Source organism: Thalassophryne amazonica, chromosome 19 (genome assembly GCF_902500255.1).
Source record: "Thalassophryne amazonica chromosome 19, fThaAma1.1, whole genome shotgun sequence".
In the NCBI taxonomy this organism is placed as follows: Eukaryota; Metazoa; Chordata; class Actinopteri; order Batrachoidiformes; family Batrachoididae; genus Thalassophryne; species Thalassophryne amazonica.
Window position 1 is genome coordinate 38,666,625 of NC_047121.1, and position 18,907 is coordinate 38,685,531.

The window sequence follows — 18,907 nt, forward strand, 5'->3', positions numbered from 1 at the left end:
AAGCCTGGTCGGGTGCCAGGAGGCGCCCGTTGGGGGGGGGGGGGGGTCTTGTGGTGTGGGCCGCTGAAGAGGAGGTACTGCTGGCCCACCACCAGAGGGCACCCTGCCTGAAGTGAGGGCTTCAGGCACGAGAGGGCGCAGCCGCCTCACGGGAGCAGCCGGGGGAGTGACAGCTGTCTCTCCACCACCTGACAGCTGTCACTCATCAACCACATCATCTTCATAAAAGCCGGACAGCAACTCCACCTCCCTGCCGAGATATCGTCAAGCCAAGGAGGTAATCAGCTCAGCCGTTTACGAGTCAGTTTTTGCTTCTGTACTTTTTACAGTCGTTCCTGTGAGTGCTTGCAGCTGGAGGCTGGGTATGTGGTACGTGGAGGGCTGAGGTCTTCGCTCCCCACGCCAAACTGTGATAAGTACTCACAAATACTGTACGTGCTGAGTTTCTGGATTGGAGGTGGAGTTTTTCCCTCCGTGTGAAACTAAAGACTGTTTTGCTGACTGTTGCTGGGGTGTGTGCTCACACCCACCCTTGATTGTTTCTGCTTCCTGCCAGCAGTACCAGATCCGACAGCCGGAGAGGGTGATCACCTGGGGACTCGGGACTTGGCGGCTGCAGTATTCTCCGGGTTCGGTGGCCGGTGGAAATAGTAGTGGGTTCCGGCTCCTCTCTGGACGGACATCTTCTATCCTTGAGCCTGCCACACGTCACTTTGTAGATTGACTACATACGAGATTCTGTAATTGTCTGTATTTGGTGTGCACATTCACAACAGTGTGTTCTATTTTCAGCTCATTCATTGTCCATTCATTTACGCCCCCTGTTGTGGGTCCGTGTCATTACACTTTCCCACATTTTTCACCTTTTTCAGCATCATTATATGCAAATATTGCCGTTTTGTGCTTGTCCCACACCCAGAATTTTGATCTTCAATGATAAAAATGAATGGTAAATCAACGTTTTTTCTAATGTTTTAAAATATCTCTGAATAAAATATCAGTAAATAATCAAAACATAATTGGGGTATTCAGTGTCATACAACTGTTGTGATTTTTTTAAACAAAATGTAGTTTTCCCACACTATTGCCGTAATTTCCACCACAACACTGTAATGTCCCTTTAAACAGTTTGTATGAAAGATTGTTTGGGGTAGTTTCTATGGAGATAAACAGTGACATCAGAGCACATGTATATAGCGCCAAATCACAACAAACAGTTGCCCCAAGGCGCTTTATATTGTAAGGCAATGGTTGTGGTGGAAATTACATTTTACAAGGCCAATAGTGCCCATAGTTAAAGAATCACCCTTGTATGTTACTGCTGCAAATAAGTATTTGAAACAGCTACCAACCAGCAAGAATTCTGGCTCACACAGAACCTGTTAATTTTCCTTTAAGAAGCCCTCTTATTCTGCACTCTTCACCTGTATTAATTGCACCTGTTTGAACTTGTTACTTTTATAAAAGACACCTGTTCACACACTCAATCAATCACACTCCAACCTGTCCACCATAACCAAGACCAAAGAGCTGTCTAAGGACACCAGGGACAAAAACTGTAGACTGCACAAGGCTGGGATGGACTACAGGACAACAGGCAAGCAGCTTGGTAGAAGACAACAACTGTTATGATTATTTATTAGAAGGTGGAAGAAACACAAGATGACTGTCAATCTCCCTCGGTCTGGGATTCCATGCAAGATCTCACTTTGTGGGGTTAAGGATGATTCTGAGAAAGCTCAGAACTACACAGGAGGACCTGGTCAATGACCCTGAAGAGAGCTGGGACCACAGTCACAAAGATTACATCAGTAAAACATGCTGCTGTCATGGTTTAAATCTTGCAGGCCAGCAAGGTCCCCCTGCTCAAGCCAGCACATGTCCAGGCCCGTTGAAGTTCACCAGTGACCATCTGGATGATCCAGAGGAGGCATGGGGAGAAGGTCATGTGGTCAGATGAGACCAGAATAGAGCTTTTTGGAATCAACTCCATTTACCATGTTTAGAGGATGAGAACAACCCCAAGAAAACCATCCCAACCGTGAAGCATGGGGGTGGAAACATCATACTCTGGGGGTGCTCTTCTGCAAAGGGGACAGGACGCGACTGCACCGTACCTGAAGGGAGGATGGATGGGGTCATGTATTGCGAGATTTTGGCAAACAACCTCCTTCCCTCCGTAAGAGCGTTTGAAGATGGGTCATGGCTGGGTCTTCCAGCATGACAATGACCCCAAACACACAGCCAGGGCAACTGAGGGGCTCGGTAAGAAGCATTTCAAGAATGTCCTGGAGTGGTCTGGCCAGTCTCCAGACCTGAACTCAATATTAACTCTTTGGAGGGAGCTGAAACTCCAAACTGAAAGATCTAGAGAAGATCTGTGTGGAGGAGTGGACGAAATCCCTGCTGCAGTGTGTGAAAACCTGGTGAAAAATACAGGAAACGTTTGACCTCTGTAACTGTAAACAAAGGCTACTGTACCAAATATTAACATTGATTTTCACAGGTGTTAAGATCTTGTTGCAGCAGAAACATACAAATAAATTAAAAAAATCATACATTGTGATTTCTGGATTTTATTTATTTTTTTTTAGATTATGTCTCTCACAGTGGACATGCACCTAAGATTAAAATTTCAGACCCCTCCATGATTTCTAAGTGGGGAGAACTTGCAAAACCGCAGGGTGTTCAAATACTTATTGTTGTGAAAGTGTAGTGACACGGACCCACAACAGGGGGGCGCAAAGGAATGGACAATAGAGAAGTCAAAATCTGAACACTTTACTGTTGTGAATGCCACAACTACACACAGCAGATTTCAGAATGAATACAAAGTCAATCAATCAAGGTGTCGTGTGGGCAGGCTTGACGATGGAGACGTCCGTCTGGAGAAGAACCGGAACCACACGATTTCCTCCGCCACCGAACCAGGAGAATACTGGACCGCCAAGTCCCGAGTTCCCCCAGGTGGCCACCGTCTCCGCGGTGTCGGATCTGGTACTGCTGGCGAAGAGCAAAAACAGTCAGCAAGTCAGGTGGGGGAAACACCCTTCACCTTAACACCAGAAAGCTGGCACGTGCAGTAGTAAGTGTACTATCAAAGGTTTGGAGTGAAGACGTCAGTCCAAAACCCAGCCTCCAGCCTACAAGCACTCACAAAACCTACTGCAAAATAACACAAGCAATACGGTCTGTGGTAGACAAAACAATGGCTGAGAACAAATTACCTCCTTGATAGGACGATATCTCGGCGAGCGTGGTGGAGGTGTCGTCTGCTTTTATCAGGGGTGAGGCGTAGATGTTGGTGACAGCTATCATAGCTGATGAGTAAAAGCTGTCACTTCGTCTGCTCTTGGGGCGGCAGCGCCCTCTCGTGCCTGAAGCCCGCACCTCAGGCAGGGCGCCCTCCTGGTGGTGGGCCAGCAGGTACCTCTCTTTCTGGCGGCCCACACAACAGGACCCCCCCCCTCAACGGGCGCCAGGCTTGTCTGGGTGGCGACGGTTAAAAATCGGCCAGTACCTCCTTTTCTGGCGGCCCACACAACACTTATTTTCCTCACTGTATCTGGGATGCATTTCTGAAAGCTGAGGACTCTTGTGAACATTTTGATATGCAGCACATAAGTATTATACTAAAAAAGTCTTTTCAAATGCATCTCAGAATTTTTTTCATTTTATTTTACAACAATTATTACTTAAGTTTGTATATACATTTCAAAAATGTGACGAATAACTTAATGTGCAGAAAGGGAGACAACTGTGAAGACAAAACTGATGATCTGCAAGAAGAATGTGTGAGTGCCGCTGTAACACCACGAGACGTCTCCAATTAAAGCGAATCACATTTCACTCACTGTAAAGAAACTGAAGGGTGACACAAAACACAGACACACACACACACACACAGCAACACGTTAAGATGCAAACACATGGCTCTACAGTCACACAAGCCCGGACCCCGATTAAGACAGAGTAGGAGATGCTTACGGAAATATAGACGGCGGCAAAGCCAGAGAGCGTTGCATGCTGGGATGGAAATGTTTTCCTGAAGGAAGAAGAGAAGAGTTAGGGATGAAAGAGTCTGGGGAGAGAGAACGAGAAATTGTTTGCATTATAACTTTGTGAGTGTGCAACAGAAAAATCAAGACAGGATGACCATGCGTGTGACATCCATAAGGGGTGCAAACAGAACGTAACAGTGCACGTGGAGGAGGTTCATGTTAAAGAGTGAGCACGTTATTTACAAGTCCACATTTGAAAACTGAATAATGACTCTGCTTTAGTTTAATGTACAAGATTGTGCGTTTGTCTTTTAATGCATGTTTACCTTAAAAAAAAGTGTATGTGTGTGCATGTGTATACACTACAAAGATTATCCAGGGTATTAGCTCTGCTAAGCTGTAATCTTTCCCGTCTGTGTGCACTTATTAAGCTAATACACGTGCTGAGGAATGGTTTTTGTCAGCCTAGGCCAGGGGTAGGCAACCTGTTCCAGAAAGAGCCATGAGGGTGCAGGTTTTCTTTGCAGCCACTGACTCCACCAGGTGATTTCCACTGATAACTGATTCCATCTGCTCAAAGTGACATTAATCAGTAAAATCACCTGGTGGAGTCAGTGGCTGCAAAGAAAACCTGCACCCTCATGGCTCTTTCTGGAACAGGTTGCCTACCCCTGGCCTAGAGTGTGTGTGTGTGTGTGTGTGTGTGTGTGTGTGTGTGTGTGTGTGTGTGTGTGTGTGTGTTTTACACAAGTCTTCAAGTAAAAATATAAGCAATGCTGTTGTACAAATTATCTCTTCATTAAATAACATGTATATAGATTTCCTGGGGAAATGACGTTTATTTGTGAAATAATAAATAACCTTTTTTCATGCAATTTTTCTCCACAAACTGTATGTAAAAGCCCATTTCTACAAATTGAACAAAAATAAGTAGAAGAAAAAAGAAAAAAAAATCAAAAGAAAGTGTGTTACACAAGCATCTGCTTTTAAAAGGGTCAAAATAGTTTTTAATCTACTGTTTATAGTCAAGTGTGGTTGTTTTTTTTTTTTTTGCCAACTTTCTCTTTCATGCAGAAATGACCTTGGTTAAAAAAAATTACAACTCCTCACTCAGGGGGAGGAGGAGTAACAGGAAGACAGAGGACAGAAAGGAGAGTAGCCAGTAGCGATCCAGATGACTAGTATTTATATCTACGAGGTCTTAGAAAAGTATCCGACCTTATTATTTTTTTTCAAAAACCATATGGATTTGAATCACGTGTGATTACATCAGACATGCTTGAACCCTCGTGGGCATGCAAGAGTTTTTTTCACACCTGTCTGTTACGTCATTCACCTGTGGGCAGTCTTTGAGTGAGGAGTCGCCCACCCTCTCGTCCTTTTTTCATTGTTTAGGAATGGCTCAGAGACTGCTGCTTTGTTTGATAAAAATTTTTTCAAAACTGTAAGGCACAACTGAGTGGACACCATTCGATAAATTCAGCTGGTTTTCGGTTAAAGTTTTAACAGCTGATGAGAGATTTTGGTCTGGTAGTGTCGCCGTAAGGACGGCCCATGGTGCCTGACGGCGATTTGCGCTTCGAGGCGGCAGCGTCTCGCCATTTCAAGTTGAAAACTTCCACATTTCAGGCTCTGTTGACCCAGGAAGTCGTCAGAGAACAGAGAACTCTCAGAAGAAGTTGGCATGAGGAGTTTATTCGGACATTCCATTGTTAACGGACATTTTGTAATGAAAGAACGTGCGGGGAGAGTCGCATGTCGGGCTGGACCCGACCGCGGGGGGTCGCGACAGGAAAAACACCTCCGTTGGAAACCTTAACGGGCAAGTTGGAACATGCCCAAGCTGTTTAAACAATTTCTCAGTTACTCACTTGTTGAAAGCTATCAAAAGCCGCCTGAATTTTACAAATGGTTTTCAACACGGAGGTGTTTTTCCTGTCGCGGCGCATACAGATTCGCCAAGTCGTCACGGAAACGACTCGGCGAATTTGCGCGCACGTCTTTCATTACAAAATGTCCTTAAACAGTGGAATATCCGCATAAAGTCATCATGCCGGCCTCTTCTGAATCTTCTCTGTTCTCTCACGACGTCCTGGGTGAATTAAGCCTTAAATTAGGATGTTTTCAGCTCGAAACAGGCCGACGACGGCGCCTGGAAGCGCTGCGCGACGTCCCGCTCCGTGGGAAGTCCTTACAGCGACAGAAACACCCCATAATCTCTCATCAGCCGTTAAACTTTTCACTGAAACCAGCTTAATTTCTCGAATAGTGTCCACTCGGATATTCCTCACAGGTCCAGAAAAAATGTTGATAAAGCAACGCGCGCCGTCTCGAGCGTGTGAAACAAAGGAATTCAGCCGAGAGGGCGGGACCACATCTCACTCAAGGCCTGCCCACAGGGAAATGACGTCACTGACACGCGTGAAAAAACTCACGCATGCGCACGAGGGTTCAAACATGATTGGTGTAATCGCACGTCATTCAAATCCATATAGTTTTTTAAAAAAAATAAAAAGGTAGGATACTTTTCTGATAGACCTCGTATATTCACAAATTGTTTTTTTGCTTTCAATTTATGATACTCTGTGTGCTTCTTACCCTGTGTGCTGCTATACAATGCTGCTGGAACCTCAATTTCCCTGAGGGAGTCTTCCCAAGGGATTAATAAAGTTCTGTCTAACCAAATCTAATGTAATCTGAATAAATGCATAATAAAAGCATTACATGGCTTGTTTGAGATATCCATATCTGAATTCTGGGTTGTGCGACGAGTAACACCCACCGAGGCTGTCTGTGTTATGTGAGACAATCCCACAGGCCACAGAGTCTGCAGGAGAAAGGTAAAACTAATAACAATAATAATAATAATTAGATTTGTGACAAGCAGAAAAAAAATTGAACATAAACTTTTGAAGCAGTTTATGGCCTGGGTGCTGTTTTTGCAGCATTCAGAGTTTTTGTCATTACAATATGCTTTTCTGTCAGCATATGAATACAGCCTTAGGGGTCAGTAATGTCGTTACTTCATGAGGAAAAGGAAAGATACTACTAGCATATGGAGAAATATTGAAGAAAAACTTTTAGATTCTAATTATCGTGATTAGAAAATATACTATAATTTATAAATACTGAAGAAAACCCTTTTTAAAATCCAGCAATGACAACAATTTTAGTCCTGCACTACTTTAATCCCCTATAATCCTTTCAAAATGTAAATAAATGTAATGAAAAGGTTTGCATGAACAACCGGAAACATTCATATTGTTCCACACATATATTCCACAATTTCTTTGTTTGACATGTAACATAGTGTTTTACTATAAAGCACACACACACATATATGTAATGTTTCCAATGCCACTGTGTATAGGATACACTAAATGTGCAAATGGCAGAGTACATTAACCTATCAGTCAACCCTGGTGACATTGCTGTGTTCTTAATATTCATTTGGAGTGCAGATGTTGGGTCGAGATCCTGCCCAGATACTGTGGCTGTGCTTTAAAGACACGGCGATCCAGGATCTTGCAGACATTTGCTGCATCTGTGGGGTGCTCTTGTAATCCCTGCATGTGTGTGTGTGAGAGTTTGTGTCGTACCGCGCTGACAGGATGGCGTACTGATCTTTCCCCATGCAGATATCCTGTGTGATGTAGGCATTGTTGTCACATGACACTCCCGGAGCTGTGTAATTGGGCTGGCAGACGGTGAGGAAGAAAGGGGCGTGGTAACCGGTAGCTAACTGGATGACATCTGTCACCAGTGCTGTTGCCAGGAGACCGAACACATGAACACCTGAGGGAAGGAGCGAGAGAGGCACGGTGAGGTGGTAAATGATCTCGGGCTCCCTGGCGGTTTCTTCACATTGAGCTGTTCATTTATATACAAACACGTGCAGCTTTCCAAATTCGCTTCGCCAACCATAAGTAAGCCCACAAGCTATTTTTTAATGTTATGAAATAACAAACTCACATATTTGGTGAGGTGAATTAATTACTCTTTTCACTTCAAAGCTCAAATTCTGCCTCTTGACAATTTCTGCAAAGGATTATAGCACGCCACTTTTATTAAGTCACCCATCATTTCTTTCATGTAATTAGCTCATTTTACTACTCCGAAGGTGGAATAAAGGCAGGGGCTTGGCCGTAAACACAATTCTTTTTTTGTATTTTTAAGTTATCGATTAAGATATGAGATTAAAGTGGTTCTCAAACTGTGGTGTCAGGTCCATCCAGGATGCAGAGACATTGTAGAGACTTGTGGATGGCTGTGGGGCAAAAGTGAAGTGCAGCTAAAGCGACTTTGAGCTGATTAATTTAAGAACAAAGAGGATTCAAGTGGTTCTGCAAGCCTATTGAGACTCGAGACACTAAAATTTATTTAATAAGGAAGCATTTATTCAAACACTGGATTGAGTTTTACCATCGGTATTGAGAAGACTTTGTGTCCGTCTGTCTGTGCCGGCATCGGAGTCTACCTGGTTAGTTTAAAGGGATCTTTTTTTTTCTTCAGCAAGTTAATTCAGGTCACCAGGAGTCTTTAAACAAGATTTTAAAGTTTGTAGCTGTGTGGCACATCAACAATCCGTTTTTACTCGAGGCCAAAATATGGCCATAGGGTAGTGCAAAGACTTTGCGTCCATTCGTCCGTCTGTGCTCAGCATAATTCCAGTCCTATTACTGCCAGAATCTTGAAATAGTGTTGTTCCCTACAAGTGTTTATCTTGTGGTTTGTACATGTAGTGTAATATCCTCCCACATTGTTGTTGTTCTATGAATTCTGTGCTATTGTTTGTGTGCTTTTACTTTGATGGTTGTGCTTGTAGTGTATGTTGTTGTCATTCCTTTACTCGGGTTTCCAGGTTTATGTGCACCATTTATTTCTCGATTAAGTAATTGAATTGTACAGTATTTGACCAACACAATTCCTGTTACTCCAGTGCCGATTGTCTAGTGTGGTAAACCAGCTTTCTTGCATTCTATCTCTACATTTTGATTTCCAGAAGAAACAGGAAGGCAACAGAGGTGAAACATCATACGAAACAGTTAGTTAGAATTGTTTTTTCCAGATCCGGAATATCTCTAACTTCGAAAAATGGTGTCTTTTGAAGAGTTAAAGATGATTGTACATGCTTTTATATCTTCGCGACTGGATTACTGTAACAGCCTGTTCACGTGTCTAATAAGAAAGGAACTGGCTCGGTTGCAGGTGTGCAAAACTCCGCTGCACGCTTCTGACCTGCACCCACAGGAAAGCCCATATTAGCCCAATGCTCAAGTCCCTGCATTGGCTCCCTGTCTCTTTAGGACAAATTATAAATCCTGGTGCTTACATTTAGAGCTCTGCATGGGCAGGCTCCGGAATCCATCAAGGAACTGATCCAACCGTATGTGTCCACCAGGGGGCCTGAGGTCCTCCAACCTGAACCGCTGATGGTTCCCTGTACCGGTTTTAAACTCGAGGGACAGATCTTTTAAAGCCGTGGCGCTGCGCCTTTGGAATGAGCTTCCCTGCTCCCTTTGCTCGATAGGACTCTGTCGATGTTTTTAAAAAAGCAACTTAAGACTCACCTTTTTAAAATTGCATTTTAGCTTGATTTTCTTTTAAATGTTTGTATGTGTTATTTTGTATTATTGATTTTATCATGTGAAGCACTTTGTGACCCTGGTCTGTGAAAAGTGCTATATAAATAAGTTTACTTACTTACTTACTTACTCTGCTGCCTTCCTGTTTATTCTGAGTATAGCCTGCCATCTGTTGGACGTCCTGTCTGGTGTGCTTGATTCTTGACAAATGACTTCATGCAAATAAAACTGGACTGTCCCTTTGCTCCTGTTCACATAGATACTGTTGCCTTTCACACTGATCTGTGTACCAGGCACATCTGTATTACCTATGACGACATTGGTTGTTCTTACCTGGACACTATTAAGTACAGACTGCAACTGCTGCTGTTTTCTAACAGCCTGCTTAGCTGTCAGTGAAGACTGTTTGAACATCCCATCGGTGTTGTTTTCTGCTAAGGGGGTCTCCAGCTGTCTTTCAGTCATTACAAAATTAAATTTTCCATTTCCATGTATTATTTAACATTATTTAAAATTAAGCTGTTATATATGTACCAAAAATATTAATGCAACACTTTTAAACACAAAAAGTTTATTTCCTGTACTTTTGTTGACAAATTTGATACAAGCTGTGGTAGAGAGCACTTCACCTCCGCCTGGTGCATCATATCAAGATGCTGATTAAACAGCATGATTATGATACAGACGTGGGTTGGACTGATCACAATAAATGGTGCAGTTGATCTAGAAATAAAATTTATTTTAGGTGAAGAAGCTGGATGCGGCAGCCCTGTGTTGATGTGGTTTGCACTTCTAAGAGTGCTTGGATGCATCATCAGCTCTGCACACTGTCAAAACTTGTGACATCTATGGCATTGTGTTATGTTATAAAACTGCACATTTTAGAGATTGCTTTTAGTGTGACCAGTGCAATGTGCACCTGTGCAATAATCATGCTGTTTAAATGGCATCTTGTTAGGCCACACCTGGCAGGTACATGGATTATTTTGGCAAAAGTGAATTGCTTATAAAGACAGATTTTAACAAATTTGTGAACAAAATGTGAGAGAAATAAGCTTTTTGGTGTGTGCATAGACAAAAACTTAGATATTTACCATAAATGCATGAAAATTGACAAAGGCAAAAGGTGCTGCATTTACAGGTCATTAAGTGTTTGAGTACATTATATGTTGTGTGACACAGTGTATGGTTAGATCAACCCTCCTCAAAATGATGTTCTTTGGTTACACCAAAGAACACCCAAGACTAAATGATTGGACGCACCAACAAAGCGCACAGTTTCTCGAAGGAATGAGTTGAAGCTGCAGCCTCCGGCATTGATGCTCGTCTCTGATTTGGGACAAGTCTTCAGTTTGGACTGCATGCAGTACATCAAGGCCTCCCCCATCATGATCTAAGGAGAAAGGGAGAGAGGGAGATAAAGTGGAGTTAAAAAAGGCTGAATTGTGGGCTACCGGTGCCATGACCGAGTAGAAAGAGTGAGACTGAAAAGGAGACAATTTTGGAATATAATATCTCTTTCTGTCATGCTGTACAAGAAAGAAAAACGTTTAAAAAAGGAGAAAAATGATACGCTCGATCACTGTCAAATATCCATTCTACTGACTGTGATTTACAGTGAGGTGGAGGGAGAATGGAAGCAGGCTGAAATCGTCGAGTGATCATGTCCAATCTGAGTGATGGATGAGAAGTTGAGAGGTCCGCTGGTCTCCTTGAGGCTGATGGATTATGGGTTCCTATTGATTAAAGAGGCTGTGGTATATTTGTGGCTGTATATTGGAATGTCAGGTGCAGATTTATAAATGTGTCCATTAATTTGCATTTCTGAGGGGAAACAGAATTTGCATTGTGAGTGCTGAGTTGTATGGTGTGATGTCTCACTTATATATGTAATTATTTCTGTGAGATCTGATGCCATTGTTCAGAAATATTTGTCCCAAGACACTAAAAATGTGCAAAACGAGTACTAACAAAGAGACATCGGAGCTTCAACTGTCTGGTCCACCCAAGCAGACAGTTTACACGTGTATCGGTGTATTCATTTGGTGAGTTAAAGACGATAGTGTTTACTCTTTTTCAGTTACTGTCTACACAGCCTGGCTTGTCAATGTTTTAGCTGTCCAACTTCTACACTGTTACCACTGTAGTGGATCAGTTAAATGGCTACTCAATGCAACTGCACAAGTATTTTTAGCAATCCCAGCAATTGTGGTTTTATGTTTTAACACCACTTTTTTCAATTCAATTAATTTTTTTTAGCTTCTCAGCAGCAAATCACATCAAAGCTGCCTCAAGGCGTTTCACACAAGTAAGGTCTAAACTTACCAACACCTGGAGCAAGCACACATGCAACAGTGGTAAGGGAAAACTCCCTCGGATTGATATTGAGGAAGAACCTCAAGCAGAACAGACTCAAAGGGGTGACCAATGCTTAGGCCATTCCTAACAGTTACAAGGTTTTTGCAAAGTTTTACAAAGCTGAAGAAACAGGAAATCAAACAAACTTTACAAAAGGAAAAAAAAAGATTAATTTGATGAGAAGTCCACACAGGAGTCATCCAGCAGTGCTCATGCCATTCACTGGGCCTGTTCCCGCTGCAGACTCTGTTCACATTCCACATCTGTTTTAAGAAACTATGCAGTCATCACAGCCAGCCCATGATGTTGTGATGTCCATCCGCACCTCAGACAGAAGAAAAAAAAAGCAGAATCAGTCGCCAGAAAAAACTACACACACACAGTGGTGGCACTGTTCAGCTAATCCGAGAAACCGATAATTAGCAAAGCTAATATTTTTGTTAGCAGATAGTTTTTCAGATAAGTTTTAAAACCATCATCAGACCAATTATCTTCTGATAAATTTAGTTCTGATAATTTTCAGTCCGCTAACATTTTTTTTTTTTTTTTTGCTGGTAAAGTGAGCAACATTTAACAGTAAAAAAATTTGTAAACCCTAAAATCAAACATTTTAATCTCTGTCGTGTAGATCAGTGGTTTATAGCTGACTGTTGCTTACTGATGATGTCATCATTAAGCACAAGACGTGATTGGCTGGTTGACGCAGGGAGCATTGTGGGTAGTGTAGTTCATTTTTACTTTGGACGTTACACGTTACCGTCCGCTTGACACAAACAAAACTTACTACTTTTAACATTATTTTATTTTATTTTCTTGTGGCACGGGATAATTTAATAGCCAAGACTCAGTGGGAGAGAAGAGATCTCACGGCACAGCTGTGAGGGACTTTTCTCACCGTTTACGCACCATTTTGGATAATCAGAATGCTTATGTGGAATATTTTCTTCAGAATTTAATGAATCCTACTGAAACTAACAGGTAAGAATTATATTTACTATGTGTTCTTTACTCTGTCAATCAATACATTAAAGGATGTATTTCGGTTGTTTTAAGCCGCAGGGTTCAAAGTGTGTGAAAAAAGCAGCAGCTTTTAGTTTGTAAATGACGGTGTATAATAAGGAGATAAACTGATTCTAATCCTATGGTCTTACTGCTTTTGAAAGATGATGACAGTGTTTGGGGTTTTATTTTTTTATTCATTCATTTTTCGTGTGTTCGTTTTGTGTCTGTGATCCTTGAATTTACCCAGCAGTCCCTGCGGCACTTAAAGTAAGCTGGTTTATCAGAAGCCGACAGTGTTAATCTGATGTGGCCGCGTCTGAATCGATACTAAAAGTTATCGGTTATCTTAAAAAATAATTTTCTTTTAGCAGTTATCGGTTTTAGCGTCATAAAATATAACTTTTCAGTTATTGAATTAATGGTTAGCGAAGCTAACTTTTTGGTTAGCTGTGCCCAACACTGCACTACGGTATAATATATCAGCATTAACCAACAGGAACGCAGAGAAAATACTAAGGTGATCCCAGTCGCTAGCCCTAAGCTTCACTAACAGACACAGCATTTACATGAAGTTGATGCCGAGACCCGCTCCATTTATTAATAGAATGAATTTAAAAGGATAGGAAGCATATTACCATGTTATGGCAGTATGCTAGCCATACAAGAGGTAGAATAAATGTGTCTTAAGTCTGGACTTAAATGTCTGTACAGAATATGACTGCTTTATTACCATAGGGAGATTGCTCAATAAAACAGGTAATTTTTTCATTTGACATAGTAAACCACAATACAGTATCAAAACAAAGCAATCCTATAGTGTTGAAAAGTAGTATTTAGCAGAAAATTCACCATAAAGAGACTAGATTTGGTATACAGTAGTGCCAATGGGACTCTTCCCTTAAACTTCACTATGCAAGAGGATACCCTCACTCCCCCATCAGTGATGTTTATGACTCCACAGATACAGATGGACTTACGGATGCTGCTGGACCGGCAAAGGCCAGACTTAGGAGCATCAGCAGTGGAATGAGCTCATCACCCGTCTCGAACATAGGGCATGGACAGCTCACGGTCATGGCACCGGTAGCCCACAATTGCCGGAGACAAAACATCTGTCAGCTCCAAGAAGTACAGAGACCACAAGGGAGACAGGACGATAGGGAGCTGGACAACCACAGACACAAACCACATGTCCATCAAGATTACTGGCAAATCAAAGAGTAAGCAGTTAATATATAATATGGAGCAATTCAAGCAGTGTTGGATCTATAAACATGACGTTGCTGGAAGCTCAGAACTCAAAATTTGCCAGTGAAAAACATCAATCTCTACCCTCAGATGTATGAAAAGGTATTCCACGCAAAAGAAGCATGCAGCACTGGTGTGACTTGAGTAAATACAGTGAGTCATGTTGAATGACTGCTGGCATAAAAGGGTGATTCATGAACCCATCTAATCTACATTCTAGAGACACACTTACACACAAAACAAACCTCCACAAAGTAGAAACAGGGCAGCAGCGTGATGCTGTCTTTGGGCGGTTTCTTCTTGGCTTGTTTTTGGGGGACACCATCTTGGGGTGGGACCAGTCACAGCCTGTTGGGATCACAGAATGCCAAAAGATGTCAGAGTACCTTTCAGAGCGCTTCCTTCAACTTCCACCAACAATATTTCTGCAAGCATCAAAGGATGTTTCAATTTCTGCAAGCCTGCACTTATCTGATAATGAAACATGAATTCAAAGTTTTCAGTGGGTGAAATTAAAAATATTGAGATGTATTCAGGTTATATTCATAATGGTAATGTCTGTGCATCCTGTTGTACTTTTTAAAAAACATATAAGTACTTACATTTCAATTAGTTTCTCACAGTTTAACACATTACTCTCCACAAAGGTTGGTGCAATAATTATTCTTTACTTGAGGAAAAAAATATGGCTTTTGTTGACATTGTGATCAATTGTCTGAAACAGATCTCAAAAGAAAGATGGTAGTGGTGATCACCCCATAATAATTACACCAGTAGTTTTTTTAAATCGGGATCGTGACTTGGATTCTCCATTTCTTTAACAGAAAATATGGGGGGCATTGTGATCACATTGATATTCACAAAATATGGGGGGAATTCTGTCTTACTACTACTACTACTACTACTACTACTAATGATAATAAAACCCAGTATTTGGTGTTGATTGAGACCTGTAATGTGAAGATTTACTTTTTTCCCCACGATTTGGGCAATATCAGCATACAGTACACTGTTCTCCATCAAGGCTGCACAGTGGCTTAGTGGGTTAGCATTGTTGCCTCACAGCAAGAAAGTTGTGGGATGGCTTCCCACCTGGTCCTTTGTGGAATTTACATGTTCTCCCTGTGCTTGCATGGGTTCCATTTGGGCACACTGGCGCCCTCCCACTTCCAAAGACATACAGGTTCGGTAAAATGGGAACTTAAATTGACCACAGGAGTGCATGCAAGATTGCGAGTGTGAATTTTTCTGTCTATATGTGGCTCTGACATCCTGTCCAGGTTGTACTCTGCCCAACGACTGATGGAATAGGCTCCAGCCTCCTGTAACCCTTGATTGGAGTAAGCAGGTATACCAAATGGATGGATGGACTGCTGGGATAGGCTCCAGCCCCCCATGACCCTTGATTGGTGTAAGTGGGTATAGAAAATGGATGGATGGAGGACTGCTAGGGATAGACTCCACCCCCATGACCCTTGATTGGAGTAAGCGGTATAGAAAATGGATGGATGACTACTGGGATAGGCTCCAGGTTCCTTTGACTCTTGATGCGGTAAGTGGGCAAGGAAAATAGATGGATGGATGGACTGCTGGGACAGGCTGCAGGTTCCCTTGACCCTTGATTGAAGTAAGGTATAGAAATGGATGAATGGATGAAGTGCTGGGATAGGTGCCAGGTTCCCTTGACCCTTGATTGGAGTAAGTGGGTATAGAAAACGGATGGATGGATGAACTGCTGGGATAGGTGCCCAGGTTCCCTTGACCCTTGATTGGAGTAAGCAGGTATAGAAAATGGATGGATGGACTGCTAGGATAGGCTCCAGCCCCCTTGGCCCTTGATTGGTGTAAGTGGGTATAGAAAACGGATGGATCAATGGATGAACTGCTGAGATAGGTGCCAGGTTCCCTTGACCCTTGTTTGAAGTCAGTGGGTATAGAAAATGGATGGATGGACTACTAGGATAGGCTCCAGGTTCCCTTGACCCTTGATGGGGTATGTGGGTATGGAAAATAGATGAATGGATGGATGGCTGGAGGATGGATGGACTGCTGGGATAGGCTGCAGGTTCCCTTGAACCTTGATTGGAGTAAATAGGTATAGAAAATGAATGTTCTCCATGAAATTTGGAAGAATGATCAATTTTAGGAAAACAAAAGAGAAACTACAGAATTTAATGATACACCAGGATCAAGATTTGAATTCTGGGCTTGTTTATTATAGGAACAATTTTTTGTTTTGATATTGAAAAATGTCTAAAAAAAAAACAATTCATTGATCTCCATTGGATTTGTGAAACTGTCCTTTTATAATGAGAAATAAGTAAATTCTATAAAAACCGTGGGGCTCATTGGTGCTGGTGCTTATCTCCAGATTAGGATGAGAGTCTATGACTGGAATGCCAGTCCGATGCATGTTACTTCCTTAGCCAAGGCGTGTTCCCATTATTAGGCCGTAGGTGTGCACGCAAGTATGGATTAGTTTGTCTGTCTCTAGGTGGCCCTGTGATAAACTAGCATCGTGTCCAAGATGTACCCTGCTTCACACCCTATGGCTGCTGGGATAGGTTCCAACCTTCTGTGAACCTTGACAGGAGTAAGCAGGTACTGAAAATGAAAGACTGAATGAATGTTTTTAGTATTACTTGACATAAAACACTCAGGGTATCATCCGTCACATTCTTTAAGAGCTGGAGTGAATCAAGCATACAGGACAATGCTACTTCAAAAGCTGACTCAAGTGAGAGGAGTTTCTGGTGGTGCCAACCACCAGAAACACGACAGTAGACCACAGCCACCAAAGCTCCCAGAGGTGAAGTAGTAAGGGGAGATTTTATATTTATCCATGTGTTTTCTGTTATTTCATCCTTGTGAACACACTTATGTAAGGAGCGTCTGAGTAATACACCCATTATATACCATATAAACACCATTCTTGACTTTACACTAGGTTTGTACTGGCCTATGGTGCAATCATTTTGTACTTCTACATGATATTGACACACCATCACCGCGACTGACCACAACTCATGTTAACACCAACACACCCATGGGTGCACAGATACCATTTAAACGATGGGGTTGTAGGGTGTGAAAGCCACCACTGCATCTAGCCGTGGGACATGGGGTGCTGCAGCACCCTCTCTTGGAAAAGCAGATGTTACAGCATCCCCTACCAGATGACAAAAATAGAACGCTAAAGTAAAAATGTAATAAAACATTTTAAAACAAATTGTTTCCCTCTTGTTTTTTTTACACAACATTTTAATGTTTGATGAAGTGTTTGAGAATAATAAGCAATTCTGAATCAACTTGCCTTTTTCTAGTGTCTACTGATTGATTGACGGACTAAATGAAATATGGTAAATTTTGTGCCATTTAAATATTGTATGTAGCGTTTTTAGATGTGTTCTTTTCAGCTTAAAGGGGCACCTCACTATGGTATCCCCCAACCCAAATCCTGCGACCATGCCACTGCATGAGGCGGAAACAACAAATGATGGCTTTGCCCCAGGTGGAGGATAGGACCGTAATTGTTCATATAATGTTCTGTAATGAAGTGCATTGTAGGTTATCACACACCGACATGCAAAGATGCTCTTTAATAATTAGTGGCATAACTCAGCAAAGGCACGCCGCACACTTTAATTGCACCCAGTGTATCTTCTTATACACACACACACACACACACACACAAACTGGACTCTTGTAAAAGTCATGTAATTGTGACTCCACACAAGGAAAAAGGTTCAAAAACAAATCAAAGTGGAGCTTATTAACTTAAATGACATTATTGTGAATTAATATCTTCTTTCTCACACATTCACAGACATGGTGATGCCTTCTGTTAACCCGTAGGCGAGCACAAGGCCTGTGTGATAACTCAAAAGCTGAGGGCCCAAATGGAAAACCAAACAGGCTAAAATATTCACATCTCCTGCCGCTTCTCACCCTTGAAGCGCCTCTTGTTTCTGTCCTCTCCTCCTCACGCTTACCCTCTACCTATTTCATCTCTCCTTGTCCCATTTTGATTAGCTGCTTCTTTCTGAGTCACCTTCCATCTGTTCACATCATTCAAACAATCTTTCAATTTTTCTACCCTTGTATTCAATTTTTTTCTCTCCATCTTACATCCATTTATCTCTCTTTTGCTTTCTTCCCCAATATAAATCTTTATTTGTAACCCCTGTGGCTACGTCTTTGATTGATAATGACTTAATAAAAAGTGCATATTGGTCAATGTGATAAAAGTCTGGATCTGGTTTTGTATATATATATATATATATATATATATATATATATATATATATATGAGGTCTGTTAGAAAAGTATCTGACCTTTTATTTTTTCAAAAACCTGATGGATTTGAATCACGTGTGCTTGCATGAGCCAACCTTGAACCTTCGTGCGTATGCATGATTTTTTTCACGCTGTCGGTTGCATCATTTGCTTGTAAGCAGCCTTTGTGTGAGGATGGGTGGAGTCTCTCGTCGTTGTTTCTTTACAAGGAAATGGCGGAACGACTGGAGCAGCGTGACTGCATCAACTTTTGCCAGAAACTGGGCGACAGCCAGGTGGAAACCATTCTGATTATTCAGACGGCTTTCGGTGACGATCCTCTGGGCATCACACAGATTAAGGAGCGGTACAACCGGTTTAAAGATGGCTGTAAACGGTGGAGGGCGCGCCGTGCTCTGGGCGGCATCAACACGCTGA

At 42.1% G+C, this 18,907-nt stretch overlaps 1 protein-coding gene across 1 annotated transcript in view; it reads right to left on the minus strand.

The window, feature by feature from the left end:
* Positions 1-14,519, minus strand: part of plppr3a (phospholipid phosphatase related 3a) — a 30,082-nt gene extending 15,563 nt beyond the window's left edge. The window contains 7 exon segments of the mRNA XM_034159451.1: positions 3,988-4,045; positions 7,601-7,796; positions 10,850-10,979; positions 13,924-13,992; positions 13,994-14,110; positions 14,440-14,495; positions 14,498-14,519. Of these exon segments, the coding sequence (XP_034015342.1) occupies positions 3,988-4,045; positions 7,601-7,796; positions 10,850-10,979; positions 13,924-13,992; positions 13,994-14,110; positions 14,440-14,495; positions 14,498-14,519 (648 nt within the window).
* Between the last annotated feature and the right edge of the window lie 4,388 nt (positions 14,520-18,907).